This window comes from Dendrobates tinctorius, unplaced genomic scaffold, assembly GCF_039654945.1.
Source record: "Dendrobates tinctorius isolate UK_male_01 unplaced genomic scaffold, ASM3965494v1 ptg000107l, whole genome shotgun sequence".
Lineage (NCBI taxonomy): Eukaryota > Metazoa > Chordata > Amphibia > Anura > Dendrobatidae > Dendrobates > Dendrobates tinctorius.
Window position 1 is genome coordinate 24,485,694 of NW_027361775.1, and position 17,651 is coordinate 24,503,344.

A 17,651-nucleotide genomic window follows, 5' to 3' on the forward strand; every position below is an offset into this window, starting at 1 on the left:
AAAATTACAGTACTTTAGAGAATAGGGGCCATAAACTTGTGCCATGGTTTATTTTTGCTGCATCAAACATTCTGATTTTATTTTACAGTGAAAGTCCAGAAGGAAATTGATGCATTTGTAGAAAGCATTGAAAATCTTCAATACGAAGACCGCATAAAAATGCCATACACCAATGCCGTCATTCATGAAGTACAGAGATTCTCTAATGTGGCTCCTGTAGGCCTGCCCAGGCAATGCACACAAGACATCAAACTCAATGAGTATTCAATAAGAAAGGTAATTAATGAAAATTGTAACAACTGTGACAAATAACAGACTTATTGGAGGGATAATGATTTGCATCTTTTTCCTTGGCTGGTGGGAAGGGAAACAACTGTAGGAACAATATACATGTGAATATATGGAATTTATGTAGTCATATTAAGCACTTGCCTCTGTACCACTGCAAGAACGAGAGAAGATGTGGTGTTAAATTATTTTATGACATTTTCGGTAGTTTAGGTCAATTTTTTTTTACACAGATGGCACTCAGACTAGAAATATGTTCATGTGAATGTACCCCAATATTTTGAGGTCTGAGTGTTAGGCTATGGTCACACTATCAGTATTTCATCAGTTTTTTACCTCCGCATCTGTAAGCCAAAACCAGGAGCAGAACAGAAAAAAAGTATAATAGAAACACGTCACCACTTCTGGATTTATCACCCACTCCTGGTTTTGGCTTACAGATACTGAGAAAAATCACTGACCAAATACTGAACGTGTGACCGTGGCCTTCCAGGCGTAATTTCTAAATGTGTTTGTATGCAAATAGAAAATTATCTAAGCACAATAAATAGTTTAGATAAAAAAAAAACCATGACGCTAAGCAGGTGAAAGTACTTGAAGCTTTAAAGAGGTTTTCCATTTTCGGAAACCCTTCTCCCCCAGTGCAATTTAACAGAGATTAGTTTCTGCTTCTTCTCCTGGTGTCTGTTTTTATTTGCAGCCCTGACATCACTGATTGTCTGCAGCCAATAACTGAAATTGAGATCAGTGGCGTAGACATATCGATGGACCCAGGGAAGGTGAGGTGAAGAGCTGGAAGTTGCAGCATTTGGAGCATAAAGTATAGGGTATTACTCACCCTCCACAGGTACAACACTGAGTCTCCACCACTGCTCTCAGTGTCTATTACTGCCTGCAGCCAATCAGTGACAGCAGTGCTGCAAACAAAACAGATCCTGGGAGAAACAGTGAAAACTCAATGCTGGACCAAGGGAGGGGGAGTATTACATAGTTTTTTCGAGTGTTTTTTTTTTTTTTTTAACCTGTTCTGGGGAGGGGTTTCAAAAGTGGCAAAACCCTTTAAAGCTTTGATTTCAATTATATAGTGACATGTTCTTTATTGGGACTATGTATACAAATGTAAAATTATCTAAACACAATAAAAAGCAGACTTAGAATTAACATAATTTTAGCCTGGGTCCTCTTCGTGTATAAAAGGGACCTCACACAGAAAGCCTTCGGACCTATCTACTAGTGTACACTGGCTACTTTTCACACGGATGCACCTTTTTTAAACACAGTGTATTTTATTAAATTAAACAATCACTAGGTTTTCCTTTCTTAAGAATTACTGTCTGATTTGAGAAAATGTTAGTAAAACAAATAGCACCCACAGGAGCTGTTAGCCAACTTTCCCAGTTTTGTGAATAGAACATCTAGCTAATTATTTAGTGATGCAAAGGAAGGTGATGACATCTATATGAGAAAATATTTGACACTAAATTCTATCAAAATTAGAATATCAAGGAAAAAAATATAAAGTGACGGAGTAAATTTTTTAGCAGCCAACAGAAGAGAATGCTCAAGAACTTTACTGATGATTTAGTGATTGTTAGGTACAAATGTTTTACAATATGCATTTACATCTTTAACATGTACAATGATTCCCATTCCTTTAGGGTTCCATAGTTATAGCTAACCTGGCCTCTGTGCTCACGGAACCCAAACATTGGAAATTCCCAGATACATTCAATCCATCAAACTTTTTGGATGAAGAAGAAAATTTTCAGAGCAATAAAGCATTCGTACCATTTTCTGCAGGTAACATAACACTGTCTAATAGTAAAAAAGAAACAAAGTGTATAGGACATTTTTTTAAAAAATATGATAGGTATTTCTCTTCATGATGATACGATGCCGAATTCATCATATTTTGTAATTGCTAGTTAAAGAGATTGTCCACTACTTTAACATTAATGACCTATCCTTAGGTACCCTGACCGATCAGCTGTTCTCAATGCCGGCGGTGGCCGGATGTGCTCATTTATAGAGCTTCTCCCTCTACAGTTAGTGGCTGCAACTGGGTACTGCACATCCCTCCCATTCAAATCAATAGCATGTCACTCCACCACCAGTCAGACATTGATGACCTATCCTAAGGACAGATCATCTATGTTAAAGTAGTGGACAACCTCTTTAACACTGGTTTAATCAGGTTGACCTCACCGTATTCTGTACTCTTGCCTACTCCAGGTTCCCTGGTCACAAGCTCAAGACTTAAAGGTGTGATCCTCAACTAACATTTATTTTAATCCTAAATGTTTGTCTGTTTTATGTAATAATGTTATCTCTTTTTTAATATAGCTTAATTCAAAATTCCCAATTGTTCCCTTGCTGTGCTAATTGATTTTTTTACCTACTTCCTGTTGGATGACTCTTTGTTGGAGAGCCCCTAATGCATGCTAGGATACTCAAAGGAGATGTCATCAGGAAGCAGAGGCTACGATCACTGCCACAGCTTCTGCCCCCACCCTGAAATTAAGTGGCATCAGTGACATCCGTTTCAGGGGCTGGGCTAGTCCCTGCTCTACTGAGCATTCTTCGGTTGTCAATTTCATTGCATGCTCAGTAGGATCTTGTCACTGTTTAATATTCTTCTTAATGCACAGTGACAGTGCGCTCCCAAGCTGGCTCTAATGAAGGTTTTTCCCTTATAATGTGCACTGACAGAGTCCTGCATTGCTGGTTCATTACTTAATAATCTTTATTTTTATATAGCGCTAACATATTCCGCTATGGGAATATGATGGGGCTCACAATCTAAATTCCCTATTAGTATGTCTTTAGAATGTGGGAGGAAACCGGAGTGCCCGGAGGAAACCCACGCAAACACGGGGAGAACATACAAACTCCTTGCAGATGTTGTCCTTGGTGGGATTCGAACCCAGGACCCCAGCCCTGCAAGGCTGCAGCGCTAACCACTGAGCCACCGTGTTCCCAACAAAGCTGGCCAGAGAGTCTCCTGTCACTGTGCATTAGAAAGAATTTTGCACAGAGACAAGATCCTACTGAGCAACCGTCAGAATTGACAAATGACGAATTCTCAGTAGAGCAGGGATTATCCTAGCCCCTGAAATGGACATCACTGATGCCACTTTGTTTTAGTGTGGGAGCAAAGGCGGCAACGGTCACCGCTGCCTAAACCAACTGATGATATCTCGTTTCGGTATCACAGCATGCACTGTGGATTCTCAAACAAAACATTAAACAGGAAGGACACTGAAGAGCAAAAGGGTAACAATGTTTTGAACTAATCATATGTTAAATAGTTGCAAGTCAAAGTTATGTATGAGATAGCCAAGATGATTGTTTATAAAATGATGGCAGTCTCACATTCGAAGCAGTAGTGGCTGGTGAGACATGGAGCCTGAAAGTCAAAAGTTCAAAACATTGTTACCCTTTTACTCATTAGTGTAGGTAAAAAAAATGAAACCAGATAGGGTAGTGAGGGAGCAAAAGGCAATTGTTAATTAAGCTATATTAAAAATTAAATTACATTATTACGCTAGACAGACATTTAGTATTAAAACAAATGTTCGTTTCAGACCACCTCTTTAAGTATTAGAACACTTTTATTACCAAAATGTAACATGTTCACTTCAGCCTAAAGACTCATAAGTAAGCTCATGTTATATATATGTACAGATTTTAATTGTACAAAGCCTCAATGCAGCCTATATTTTCATACAACAAAAATTACCTGATTAAGGGTGTTGATTTTTGTTTTTCATAAATTATATCCATTCCATCTCTTGATAGGTCATCGTATTTGCATGGGAGAACAAATGGCCCGAACTGAGCTGTTTATATTCTTCACCAGCCTCCTGAAAACTTTAAGCTTTCATCTTCCCAAAGGAGTGACTGAGGTTAACCTGAATGGAATTTTCGGAACTACATTTAAACCTCATCCATACCAGATCTGTGCTATCCCCCGTTAGATTACATTCCTATGATTTTTTTCCCCTTCACGTATTGTTCATATTCTCATGTCATAGATTGGCATGTATTTAATCTACTTTCTCTAAAACTACTGATAGGATACAATCAACCATAGTATTAATGCCATCTGTCTCATATTGCTTGCCATGAAAATGGCTCAAATTCGATGAGACCTGGGTCCACAAGTAGAATGTCTGGTTAGTGTGAGACATGGAGAGTGGGCCACTGCATGAGGAAACTGTACATTCATGTTTAAAGAAGCATGTCTCCCATCAAAGTTTTTATCCTCTTATAATGCAATCATCATATTATATAGCACTCTGTACTTACAATTGTTCATTTTGCTTTTCTACCCAGTAAATTCTTCTCTTTTTTCTGCTCTATGTAGAAACACGAAGATTATTATCCCTGCATTTATCATCCCCCTCTTCAACTCCTGACCGAGCTGCTCCCTCCTCTCCTCCTTCCAAGGATTTTTGCAGTGACTTATGAGTCATGCAGGGAAAATTTACCTCCTGTTTCTACATACAGCTTAGAAGGCTTCAGCTAGTCAGTTTTTATTCATGCGATCTCATAGGCCTAATGGAAGAATTATTTACCATGAATTCTTATATCGGTTATTAGGAAGTATTCAGCTTATCAGTTTCTTTTTTCTTTTCCTCCTTACACTGTCATGAATACAAAATCATATATTTCATCTATGTAACTGAATTGACTATTATGTGTTGTCATTGTTTTTTCCGTGTCACTATTTTTTCCCATTACTTTTTTGGTTTGTTTGCTGTTTAAGTCATTTCTCTATTATTCAATAAAAGTTAATTATGTTGTGATGAAGTCACTGATAACACGCTGGAGGGGAGATATGTTTCACTACACCTAATGGCATCAGTGATATAAATTCCAGACTTTTTTCCTCCAGCATATTAGGTGTTGTGAGGCTTAACCCCTTAGTGACAGAGCCAATTTGGTACTTAATGACCAAGCCAATTTTTACAATTCTGACCACTGTCACTTTATGAAGTTATAGCTCTAGAACACTTCAACTTATCTCACCGATTCTAAGACTGTTTTTTCGTAACATATTGTACTTCATGTTAGTGGTAAAATTTCTTCGATATAACTTGCGTTTATGAATAAAAAAGGAAATTTGCAAAAATGTTGAAAATTTTGCAGTTATCAAACTTTTAAATTTGTGTACACTTAAATCAGAGAGTGGTGTCACACAAAATAGTTAATAAATAACATTTCCCACATGTCAACTTTACATCAGCACAATTTTGGAAACAATTTTTTGTTAGGATGTTATAAGCGTTAAAAGTTGACCCAGCGATTTCGCATTTTTCCAACAAAATTTTCAAAACCATTTTTTAGGGACCACCTCACATTTGAAGTGAGTTTGGGAGGGAGGTCATATAACAGAAAATGCCCAAAAGTGACACCGTTCCAAAAACTGCACCCCTCAAGGTGTGCAAAACCAAAGTCAAGAAGTTTATTAACCCTTCAGGTGCTTCACAAGAACTAAAGCAATGTGGAAAAAAAATGGACATTTTACTTTTTTCACAAAAAATGAAATTTGGAACCAAATTTTTTTTATTTTCGCAAGGGTAGCAGGAGAAAATGGACCACAAAATTTGTTGTGCAATTTCACCTGAGTACGCAAATACCCCGTATGTTGGACAAAACCACTATTTTGGAGCACAGAGCTCAGAAGGGAGGGAACACAGTTTGACTTTTTGAACGCAAAATTGGCTGGAATCAATGGTGCACCATGTTGCGTTTGGAGACGCCCTGATATACCTAAACAGTGGAACCCCCAATTCTAACTCCAACCCTAACTCCAACACACCACTAACCCTAATCCCAACCCTAACCATAATCCCAACAATAACCCTAACCACAACCCTAACTTTAGCCTGGCCCTAACTTTAGCTCAGCACTAACCCTAGCCCCAAACCTAACCCTACCCTAACTTTAGCTCAACCCTAACTTTAGCCCAACCCTAACCCTAGCCTTAATGGAAAAATGGAAATAAATATTTTAAATTTTATTATTTTTACCTAACTAAGGGGATTTGATGTACTATTTTTTTATTTTGATCACTGTGATAGGGTCTATCACAGTGATCAAAATGAACCAATAGGAAAATTTTCCTATTGTTGCCAATTGCCAGCGGCAGATCTCGGCGGGCGCACTGTGCATGTGCCCACCATTTTCTTCCTGGAAGAAGATGCTGCCATCCGGGGACATCACAGGGGGCTGTAGGAGGGTCAAGGGACACCGGAGGTGCCGGGGGGCTTTGGGGACCACATTTCTCTCTCCTCTGATGTGCTAGATTACATCAGAGGAGAGTGAAATTAAATGGGAAATCACTGACTTTTTTTTTGTGGTAGCCGAGACCTCGAAGATTTTCCGATGCTGGGTGGGGGTGCTATACACTTATTTCTCAATGCTGTTAAAAGTGGCGCTGAGGAATGAGTACCGTTAACTGCTGCCATTAAAAGAAGTATCTGCGGTCGTTAAGGGGTTAAGATAAGTTGCATAAAGAGCTGTTTTTTTGTGAACAACCATAGAACAATAGAGCGGGTGGGAGGTTGTCCTCCTGAAGTTGTCCTCCTTATCTCCACCTGCAGAGCCAGCAGCGCCATGTGCTGACAGGACCTGTGTGATGTCACAGTCATGTGATCAGTCACATGGGTGAGGAGTCACAAGGTCTGGGCTTAAATAACTAAACTCCAGGGGCAGTCTGGGTTGTTGAGTGCCTGGAGAGGAAGAATCCAGGAAAGTGCTTATGCGCGTGGTGCCTGTTAAAAGACATTGCTAACCCTGAGTAGGCTGCCCCCACTAATACAAGGACTGCACATAGTGCTATGGTCTTATTTTGCTTCGCTGTTTTGCCCAGAGGGCCATGTTTATTTGCTGTATCCAATAAACCAAGTGCATCCTTAAAGACGAAGTGTTCCTGTGACTACCTCCCTGTGCAGCCGAGTGAGTCAATCTACCACAATGTGCATACATTTTCTATAGGGGTATTTTATTCTCATTATAACACTATTACAAATAGCTGAGGCAGCAATTAATTACAGTATATCTGACATAAGGGCCAGATATTTTATTTGCCGCTCCACCAACCTGATGCACACTAAAAACAAAAATGCATTACATGAACAGCCAAGGTTAGTAATACCTGGCCTGAGATCTTTCTCAGGCAAATACCCTATGCCCTGATGCCTTTTAGGTGAGCAAATTGGACTAGTGAAAATAACTGGCCCAATTTGCCATAGGTGTAATTTTGTAATCATGGGGAATAATAGTGTTCAAAGGAATACCTCATAAACCACATTTTTTCATTTTTTTCCTCATATCAAAAGTAAAAAAAAAATTGCACTGCAGGGTGATGCATGGCAACGTTTCTAGTAATCCACCCTTCAACAGGCCAGTGGTACAAAAAGCAGTGGAAAGAAAAACAAGACTTCGAAAAATGTTTTTTTTTGTGCCTATTCTTTGTGTCCTATTCCTTTATACACTACTAATTTTCTGATGAATTAGGGAGTAATGTGATCTGCTCCAGTGGAATAAACACTCAATCTCGTCTTTGTGACTTCAACTGGAATTTGATCAATCCACTTTTTTATGTATTGTGTCCAGTGTGCTGTCAGACAGGATATTCAGTATGGCCGGTGGCTTTGTCAGATCCAAGCAGACCAGCAGGGGCAGAGACTGACAGCTTGTGGCCCCTGTGCAAGAAATGTGTCAGGGCTCCTCTGCTTTATGGTGACAAAGCTACATATTATATATACTTTGTGTGAGATTAAATATAGAGTTAAATCCTACCTCCATAGGGTTTGGTTAGACAAAGCCTAAGATAAAAACAAAATGAGCAAATGCCCTGCAGTAAATGAATAAATAGCGCTAGTGCATGAAAATAACGTATGGTACTTAATTAACACAATTTTGATGAAAAAAATGTAAAAGCCATCCCACCACATGACTGTTACCCTATTCGGGACTGTCCTAACCTCTAGTATTAAAACTTTACCATATGCCAAATGACGTAAATGTGAATAAGGGCTGGGTTAAATCCTAGCTCTGCAGGGTTTGGTTAGAACAGTGTTTCCCAAACTCCAGTCCTCTCGGTCCCCCAACTCATCATGTTTTCAGGATTTCCTTAATATTATACAAGTGACAGAATTATTATTAAGGCATCTGCCACAGGTTCTCTCACCTGAGCAATACTAAGGAAATCCTGAAAACATGATCTGTTGGGGGCCTTGAGGATGGAGTGTGGGAAACACTTTGCCTTGAGCAATGATATCAAATGCAAATACACAGAGGGACAAAATTAAAAACTTGACAAAGTCATGGGCCAACCTTGATATTTGTTTAAAAAAAGTGTCTACAATTGAGGAAATTTTTCCTTATCAAATATAATGTTGAACCTTGTCACATGGGGGCAAACGTAAATGGGTTCCTGCATGAACAAAGTACATTTTAATTAATAGATCTTAGAATGAAATAAGCAGATAAGCTCAAATGGGGCATACTGGAATAATATAATATGTTATGTAACATCAGTAAAAAGCACATGTCCCAATGGCATGATTTAAATATGTAGTAATAAAGGATAAAAAAATATTGAATTAATAAATACAAATAATAAAGTATGATGCCAACAAACGTGCCCCCTAAACATAGTCCTTAATACAGTATAATGGGCCCCACATTAAAAAAAATTCAACTCTCCTCACTCGATCAATGCCCCAGTCTTGGAAGCGAATGCTCTGAAGCTCTTCACAGTTCAGCACAGTGGGTGTGAAATAGTGACAACATCACGCCCGCTGCGGTAAAACATCATATGTAGAATCATGGGGTATCAGCATCTGCTGAAGCTGATGCCAGCGTTGCAGGCCAAATGTAATTTCCCTGCGGGCTAGACATGACACACGGGCCTGAGTTTAACATGTGTGGTCTAGAGGAAGGCCCTGTGTTCATTTTGGTTCAGTCTGCTGTCCTCAGACTGGAGTGTGTTGGACCTGGTTTATAACCAGCAAATGTGACCTGTACCTGGGCGGGAAAAAAAGATTTCTGTTGCTGGCAGTCTCAGCTAGATGTTGAGAGTGAGATGTCTGTATTCTGTTTGGGTGAGTCCACACTGACATATGCGTGCCTGTTGAATGAACTGTTTATTTGAGGTTATACCTCGGTGCCCAGAAAAGGCTGTTTTGTTTTGAATCCCTTAGAGTTTTATGAAAGCAATTAAACTACATGTTTTGGACTTCCGGTTCCGGTGCTGTTATGTGAGGTGAGGGAGGTGAGAAGCTCCAGCTGGCCACTGCACTAAATCTCGAAAAAAACGACAAGGAGACACCCCAGGACGGCGTGAAAACAGCTGATAACCTCACCAAGGGTCAGTGCATGGAGCGGAATCTCCTCAGGAGTGGGGGCACGCCGAGCAGAGCTGAGACAGCGTCCAGAGTGGGGGCAGTGAGCGGTCTCAAGATGGCACCGGTAGAGAGGAAAGAGGAGGGAGCTGAGGGGGAGAAGAAGCAGCAGCAGCTCCAGGGAGAGAACGCTGACAGACACAGAGGAGCACTAACACTGTACCTGATAATGAATCACAGAGGCTGAGTGGGGGAGAGATCAACTCTTCCAGACTGGCCAGAGAAGTAGCAGATCACCTGGCTGCAGAGGTCAGAGAAGCTCTGAAGGACACCATGAAGGAGGCTTTAGCAGGATTGCAGGAGGACATAGAACATCAGAATGTCCGGCTGACTGAGGCAGAACAGAGGGTGTCCGACGCTGAAGATACACTGGCACGGCTGGAGAGCAGATTTAAAGAATTAAGGCCCCGTCACACATAGCGATCTCGCGAGATCGCTGCTGAGTCACAACTTTTGTGACACAACAGCGATCTCACCAGCGAGATCGCTGTGTGTGACAGCGATCAGCGACCGGCCCCCCTGCCAGTATCGCTGATCGCTGCAAGAAACCTCTGGACATTTCTTTCGTCGCTCATCTCCCGCTGGCCAGCACGCATTGCTGTGTGTGACAGGCGGGAGACCAGCGATCAGCGATAAAATAATAAAAAAAAATAAAAAATATTACTATTCTCACCTTCCGGCGTCCAGCGCAGCCATCCCGCCTCTCTCCACGCTCCAGTCCCAGTAATCCTTTGCAAGAATGACCGCGAGACTTCGCGATCCAGCGAGAACGGACGTCATCGCGGTAATTCTCGCAAAGGATTACTGGGACCGGAGCATACAGAGAGGCGGGATGGCTGCGCGGGACGTTGGAAGGTGAGAATAACAATATTTTTTATTTTAATTCTATTTTTGACATGAATCAGCGCTGAACACAGCGATGCCGCATGCACGGCGTCGCTGGTGCTGATCGCTGGTGAAGCTGTCTGTTTGACAGCTCACCAGCGATCACATAGTGATTCACCAGCAATCCTGACACGTTGATATCGTTGTCGGGATCGCTGGTAAGTCGCTATGTGTGACAGGCCTTTAGACACAGGCACCCAGTTGATGAAAGAAAAAATGGATGACCTGGAAAACAGGTCAAGGAGGAACAATCTGAGAGTGGTGGGACTGCCGGAGTCAGTGATGCCAAGCCAGCTGGATGCAATCTGTGAGAAAGAACTTCCACAGGCCCTGGGCCTAACACACAGCTGTCGGCTGGAAAGAGCCCACAGAGTGGGACCGATGACGAGGCGGGAGGAGAGAAGGACCACTACAGACAATACATCCAGGCAAAGTGAAAGGTCCAGAGCACGTCAGGTCATAGTCAAATATCTAGAATATAAAGACAAGAAATCCTGAGGGCCTTCAGGAACAGAAAGCAACCTCTGTGTATCCAAGGACATAAGATCTTAATATTTGGGGACTACTCTGCGGAAGTCACCCGGAAAAGAAAAGCTTTTAGTCAGGTGTGCACAACTCTTTACCACAAACACATCAAATTCCAGCTCCTCTACCCTGCAATATTGAGGGTAAGAGGGCCAGATAGAGCGACTAAGACTTTTCGGGACCCGTTGGAAGCGGAGCGGATGTTAACCCAGGAGGGGAGTTCACGGCAACAGGACAAGAACCCAAAAGAGGGGACTGTCAGGGAATCGGATGGAGGAGGCCCCGTTTCAAACAAACCATCCTCAGACAGACCGGATCCAGAATCAGAGTGGAGTCAAGCGGGCACCAGGGCGGAAAGTCCAAAAGAAAAACGACACATGGCCACGTCAACTGGGAAGAAAGGAGGAAGAAGCAGTTGCTGGTGATTTGAGATGAGGAAGCAGAGATTGTAATTTATGTAACGTTGGGAGAAGGAATATGGTGATAAGCATATCGTTATGTCTTGGGCTTCTCTCTGTCTTCTAACTAGAAGTGTCATATCTTGGTAAATCTGCAAAAAATGATGGAAGGGGATGGAATTGGTGGGAGATTATGAGAGGGGAGGAGGGAGACATCAGGAAACGGGTGTCAATCAAGACGGTTCGACTTATGGCAGAGGCTTGGGAGATAAATTAAACATCTCAGAAAAAATGGAAGTGGAAAACTGTTTATGTACAGTTGAAAACGAGGGTGGTTTCAAGCAATTGGTTGAGGGGGAGGGGAGGGGATATTTGGAAAGTAGTTTTCCTAGTTCATGCGACACGGCCAGGAAAAAGAGCAATCATTTTAAGGGATTATGGTTAGGATAGTAACGTGGAATGTTAAGGGACTCAGATCTCCACACAAACTAAATATGATTTTACGTCATCTTAAGAAACTTAAAACTGATATTGCTTTATTGTGGGGGAGACACTTGCGGAAAGAGGATTTCTTCCGTATGAACAAGATGTGGGTGGGAAAGGTGTATGGGTCGGCATCACAAGGTAGGAAGGCAGGAGTGCTCACTCTGATCAATAAGAGCTTGGCACACACGGTGGAGTCACAAGAATCAGATGATGAAGGAAGATACCTACATATCAAAATCGTAGGCACTCAGGGCACTTTTAGCATCCACAATGTTTACGCTCCCAACACGGAACAAAAAAATTTTTTTGAAAACCTAACAAACAGTATATTACTTGATGGGGAAGTGTGTAAAATGGTGGGTGGTGATTTCAACACTGTAGTCTCCCAGGAAGAAGACAGGAGAAGCCAAGGGAAACAGGGGAGGCATACGGAGGGACCTTTAAAACCGATGTTGGAAGCCACAACCCTACACGACTGCTGGAGAATGTACCACCCACAAGAGAGAGAGTTTACGCACTACTCACACCCGCATGATTCGTGGTCACGGATTGATCTTCTTTTGACAAGTGAGACTTTGATGCAGAGGGTGGAAGGGATTGACATAGAAAACATGGTGATTTCAGACCATAGTCCAGTGGTAGCAAGTGTAGCTGACAAAGCTCAGAGAGGACAGGACTACATTTGGCGATTCCCCACTTTCTTGGTGACAGACGAAAACTTTCACAGGATATTGAGAGAGTGGTGGGTGGAGTACACACTGATGAATCAGGAACATAGAGGAGAGATAGGGTTGTTTTGGGAGACGGCCAAGGCAGTACTGAGGGGGAAAGTGATGGGATACACGACGAAGGCAAAACGACAGGCGCAAGTAAAATTTCAAGAAGCCAGTCGGTTAGTTAGGGAAGCATATACGGTCTTTCTGGAAAAACCATCAAGGGTGACAAAAGCAAAGTGGATGGAGGCGAAGGGAGACTTTGAAAACTGGGCGGAAAGGAAAGAAAATATGTACAGAACGCAACAGGAGGCTGAGTTGACGCGCTACAGGAATAAGGCAGGGAAATTAATGGCAAACTTGGCAAGGGGAAGGCGACCAATGACTCATATAACGACACTGAGGAATGCTTTGGGAAACAAAACAGATCCGAAGGAAATAAATGATATCCTGGGAGACTTCTATGCAGATCTATACAAAGAGGAGGAGTTAGTGAGGAGGGGGGAAGGAGAAGAATGGTTAAGGGGAACGCAAATGACTAGGTTTTCGGAGGAGCATCTACAGATATTGAATAGGGAGGTGACGGAGGAAGAAATAGGGGAAGTCATAGGAAAGATGAGTTCAACGAAAGCCCCGGGACCAGACGGGTTCAATGGCAGTTTCTTCAAGATTTTAAAGGAACAAATTTCACCTGTATTGAAGGAGTTATTTAATAAGATATTAGGGGGAGAGCGAGTATCGGCTACCCTTAACACAGCATACATAAAGCTCATCCCTAAAGCAGGAAAGGACCTAGAGGACCCAACTAGTTATAGGCCTATCTCGTCAATCAACCAGGATCTGAAAGTTTTGGCAAAGTTGATGGCTAATAGATTGGCATCGATATTGCCAGAGATTATAGATCTCCCCCAGGCAGGATTTGTCAAGGGGCGCTCAGCAGTGACGAACATCAGGAAAGTAATGTTGGCAGTTGACATAGCTAAGCGGAGAGGGGGAGAAACTCCAGCCTTGATCACCTTGGATGCGGAAAAAGCATTTCACAATGTGAGGATGGTCATGGCTTGAACAGGTGTTAAATCTTCTGGGTTTGCATGGCGACTTTAGAAATTTTGTGCAGGTGCTGTACGCGAATCCTCAAGCTAGGGTGAACACCCTGGGATTCTTATCAAGAACGTTTCCTTTGTTAAAGGGAACCAGGCAGGGTTGCTCGATGTCACCTTTGTGATTCAATTTAGCTATCGAACCATTGGCTAGACGTTTGAATGGTGGACGATAGTTTGAAGTGATCAAGGTGGGGGGCAGAGCACTGTGTTCGGCATTGTTTGCTGATGATATTGTCCTGTTTATGAGTAGGCCCAAAACACAACTAAGTGAAGTCATAGCACAAATTGAGGGGTTCGGGAAACTGGCAGGATTAAATAATAATAATAATCTTTATTTATATAGCGCCAACATATTCTGCAGCGCTTTACAGTTGAACAGTTTCAAACACAACAATCATAAGTAACCGTTAACAATACAATAATTAAAGCGAAATAAGACGACCCTGCTCGTGGGAGCTTACAATCTACAATGAGGTGGGGGAGATACAAAGCACAGTTTTGTATTTACAATGATGTATTTACAATGATGGTCCAGCCATCTTCAGGGGGTCGGGGTTAGATGGAGCTAGTGAATGGGCTACACACACACAAACATAAAATGACTTTGATTACTGAATGTGAAAGGCCGCTCTGAACAAATGTGTTTTGAGCGAGAGCCTAAAACTATGCAAATTGTGGATGGTCCTAATATCTTGGGGTAGAGCATTCCAGAGGATTGGCGCAGCACGGGAGAAGTCTTGGAGTCGGGAGTGGGAGGTACAGATTAGGGCAGAGGTTAGTCGAAAGTCATTTGCAGAGCGCAGTGGTCGGTTAGGCCGATAGACAGAAATGAGGGAGGAGATGTAAGGGGGTGCCGCACTGTGGAGAGCTTTGTGGGTGAGAACAAGTACTTTGAATTGTATCCTGTAATGAATGGGCAGCCAGTGTAACAACTGGCGAAGAGCGGACACGTCCGAGTAACGATTAGCTAGATGGACAACCCTGGCTGCTGCATTAAGGATGGACAGGAGAGGGGAGAGTCGAGTGAGGGGGAGGCCAATTAATAGAGCATTACAGTAGTCCAGGCGGGAGTGGATCAGGGCGACAGTGAGGCTTTTTGTTGTTTCCATGGTGAGAAAAGGGCGGATTCTAGAGATGTTCTTTAGGTGTAAGCGGCACGAGCGGGCAAGAGATTGTATATGGGAGGTGAAGGAGAGATCGGAGTCAAACATAACACCCAGACAGCGCGCCTGCTGTCGGGTGTTATTATTGTGCCACCCACGGAGAGGGAAATGTCAGATTTAGGGAGGTTAGTAGATGGCGGGAGCAGAAGAAGTTCAGTTTTGGAGAGGTTGAGTTTCAGATAGAGAGCAGACATGATGTTGGAGACTGCAGACAGACAGTCAGTGGCGTTCTGTAGTACAGCGGAGGTAGGGTCAGGGGATGATGTGTATAGTTGTGTGTCGTCAGCATAAAGATGGTACTGAAAGCCAAATCTGCTGATGGTCTGTCCAATTGGGGCCGTGTAGAGAGAGAAGAGAAGGGGGCCAAGGACTGAGCCCTGAGGTACCCCGACAGTGAGAGGAAGAGGAGATGAAGTGGAGCCAGAAAACAGAACACTGAAGGAGCTGTCAGAAAGATAGGAGGAGAACCAGGAAAGAGCAATGTCCTTAATGCCTAGTGACTGGAGCCTAGAGAGTAGGAGAGGGTGGTCAACAGTGTCAAAAGCTGCAGAAAGGTCGAGAAGAATGAGCAGAGAGTGGTCACCATTACGTTTTGCTGTCAGAAGGTCATTGGTCACTTTGATGAGTGCAGTTTCTGTCGAATGCAGGGGTTGGAAACCGGACTGTGAAGGGTCTAGGAGGGAGTGAGTGGAGAGGTAACGGGTAAGGTGGGAGTATATCAGGCGCTCCAAGAGTTTAGAGATGAAGGGGAGATTGGAGACTGGTCTGTAGTTGTTTGTGCAGGATGGGTCGAGGGTGGGTTTCTTTAGTAATGGAGTAATGATAGAGTGTTTGAAGGAGGAGGGGAAAATGCCAGAGGAGAGGGAGAGATTAAAGATTGTAGTTAGGTGAGTTGTGACGACTGGAGAGAGAGACTGGAGGAGATGTGAGGGAATGGGGTCGGTTGTGCATGTAGTCGGACGAGAAGAGGAGAGGAGCCTGGAGACTTCTTCTTCTGTGATGGGATCGAATGTGGAGAGTGAGCCAGGGGAAATACAGGGAGGGATGGGAGTCACTGAACTTGGTGATTGGGAGCGGATTTCCTGACGGATATTGTCTATTTTCTCTATAAAGTTGGAGGCCAGGTCATCAGCACAAATATCTGTGATAGGGGCTTGTGCTTTTGGCCTGAGGAGGGAATGAAAGGTGTCAAAAAGTTTCTTGGGGTTGTTGGATAGTGAGGAGATCAGGGTGGTGAAGTAGGTCTGTTTGGCGAGGTGAAGGGTAGAGTTATATGTCCTTAACATAAATTTGAAGTGTATGAAGTCTTCTGGTGTGCGTGTTTTCCTCCATAAGTGTTCAGCACACCTAGAGCATCGCTGGAGAAATCGGGTTTGCGATGTGAGCCAGGGCTGTTTCACTCTGTGTTTGGAGGTTCTGAGGGTGAGGGGAGCTACTTGGTCAAGGGTGCTTCTAAGGCTAGTTTCACACTAGCGTTTATGAGCGCAGCGACGGCCTGCGCACGGCCGCCGCTAAGCCCCGCCCCTGCCGCGCCCCGCCGGTAGCTCCGCCCACCGGCGCATGACGCTGCATGCGCCTTGCGTCCCCTATCTTTATCACAGGGGGTGCAGGCCATGCGCAGTATGCGTTTGGCGGCGCATGAGCCTTTTTGACGGTGCGCCGATACAACCAAACTGCAGCAGGTTGCGTTTGGCGCAGGTCGGTGCACCGTCAAAAGGACGCATGCGCCGCCAAACGCATACTGCGCACGGCCTGCGCCCCCTGTGATAAAGATAGGGGACGCAGGGCGCATGCAGCGTCATGCGCCGGTGGGCGGAGCTACCGGTGGGCGCGGCAGGGGGCGGGGCTTAGCGGCGGCCGTGCGCAGGCCGTCGCTGCGCTCATAAACGCTAGTGTGAAACTAGCCTAAGAGTGTCATTGAAGTGATGTACAGCCAGATCAGGACAGGAAAAAGAAGAGATTGGGGACAATGATGAGTGTAGTGAGTCTGAAAGTGTATGAGGGTTAATGGCTTGTAGATTTCTGACTGAATGGTAGGTAGGAGGGTGCTTGGGTGAGCGAGGATTTGTGAGTGTAAAGGAGAGAATTTTGTGGTCAGAGAGGGCAAGCGGTGAGTTATCTAGGTAGGAGATTGAGCAGAGCCGGGCGAAAACCAGGTCCAGAGTGTTACCTTCTTTGTGTGTTTCAGAGGTTGAGAGCTGTGAGAGGCCTAGAGAAGTGGTTAGTGATAGAAACTGGGATGCAGATGTGGAAGTGGGGCTGTTAATGGGGATGTTGAAGTCTCCCAGGATAAGGGTTGGTAGTTCTGAGGACATGAAGTGCGGCAGCCAGGCAGAGAAATGGTCCAGGAAGTGGGTGGGTGAGCCTGGGGGCCGGTATATGACCGCTACTCTGAGGGAGAGGAGACGAAAGAGCCTGATGGTGTGGACTTCAAAAGAAGGGAATGAGAGTGATGGAACTGGGGGGATGACCTGGAAAGTGCATTGTGGGGACAGGAGTATGCCGACTCCACCACCAGGTCTGTTTGTCGGTCTCGGGGAATGGGATTATTGTAAGCCACCATGGGAAATGGCAGCAGGAGAGACAGTGTCAGAATCCTGAATCCAGGTTTCCGTGAGGGTCAACAGATTCAGAGAGTTTTTCAGAAAGTAATTGTGTAGGAAAGGAAGCTTGT

The 17,651-nt window shown here is 43.8% G+C and overlaps 1 protein-coding gene across 4 annotated transcripts in view; it reads left to right on the plus strand.

Annotated features, from left to right (window-relative positions):
• Positions 1-5,096, plus strand: part of LOC141100657 (cytochrome P450 2J2-like) — a 170,120-nt gene extending 165,024 nt beyond the window's left edge. For all 4 annotated transcript variants that reach the window (XM_073589275.1, XM_073589274.1, XM_073589276.1 and 1 more), the window contains 3 exons: positions 89-276; positions 1,947-2,088; positions 4,087-5,096. In XM_073589275.1, the coding sequence (XP_073445376.1) occupies positions 89-276; positions 1,947-2,088; positions 4,087-4,265 (509 nt within the window). In that variant the 3' untranslated portion in view covers positions 4,266-5,096. The remainder of the gene's footprint in view (positions 1-88; positions 277-1,946; positions 2,089-4,086) is intronic.
• The last annotated feature ends 12,555 nt before the right edge of the window (positions 5,097-17,651 follow it).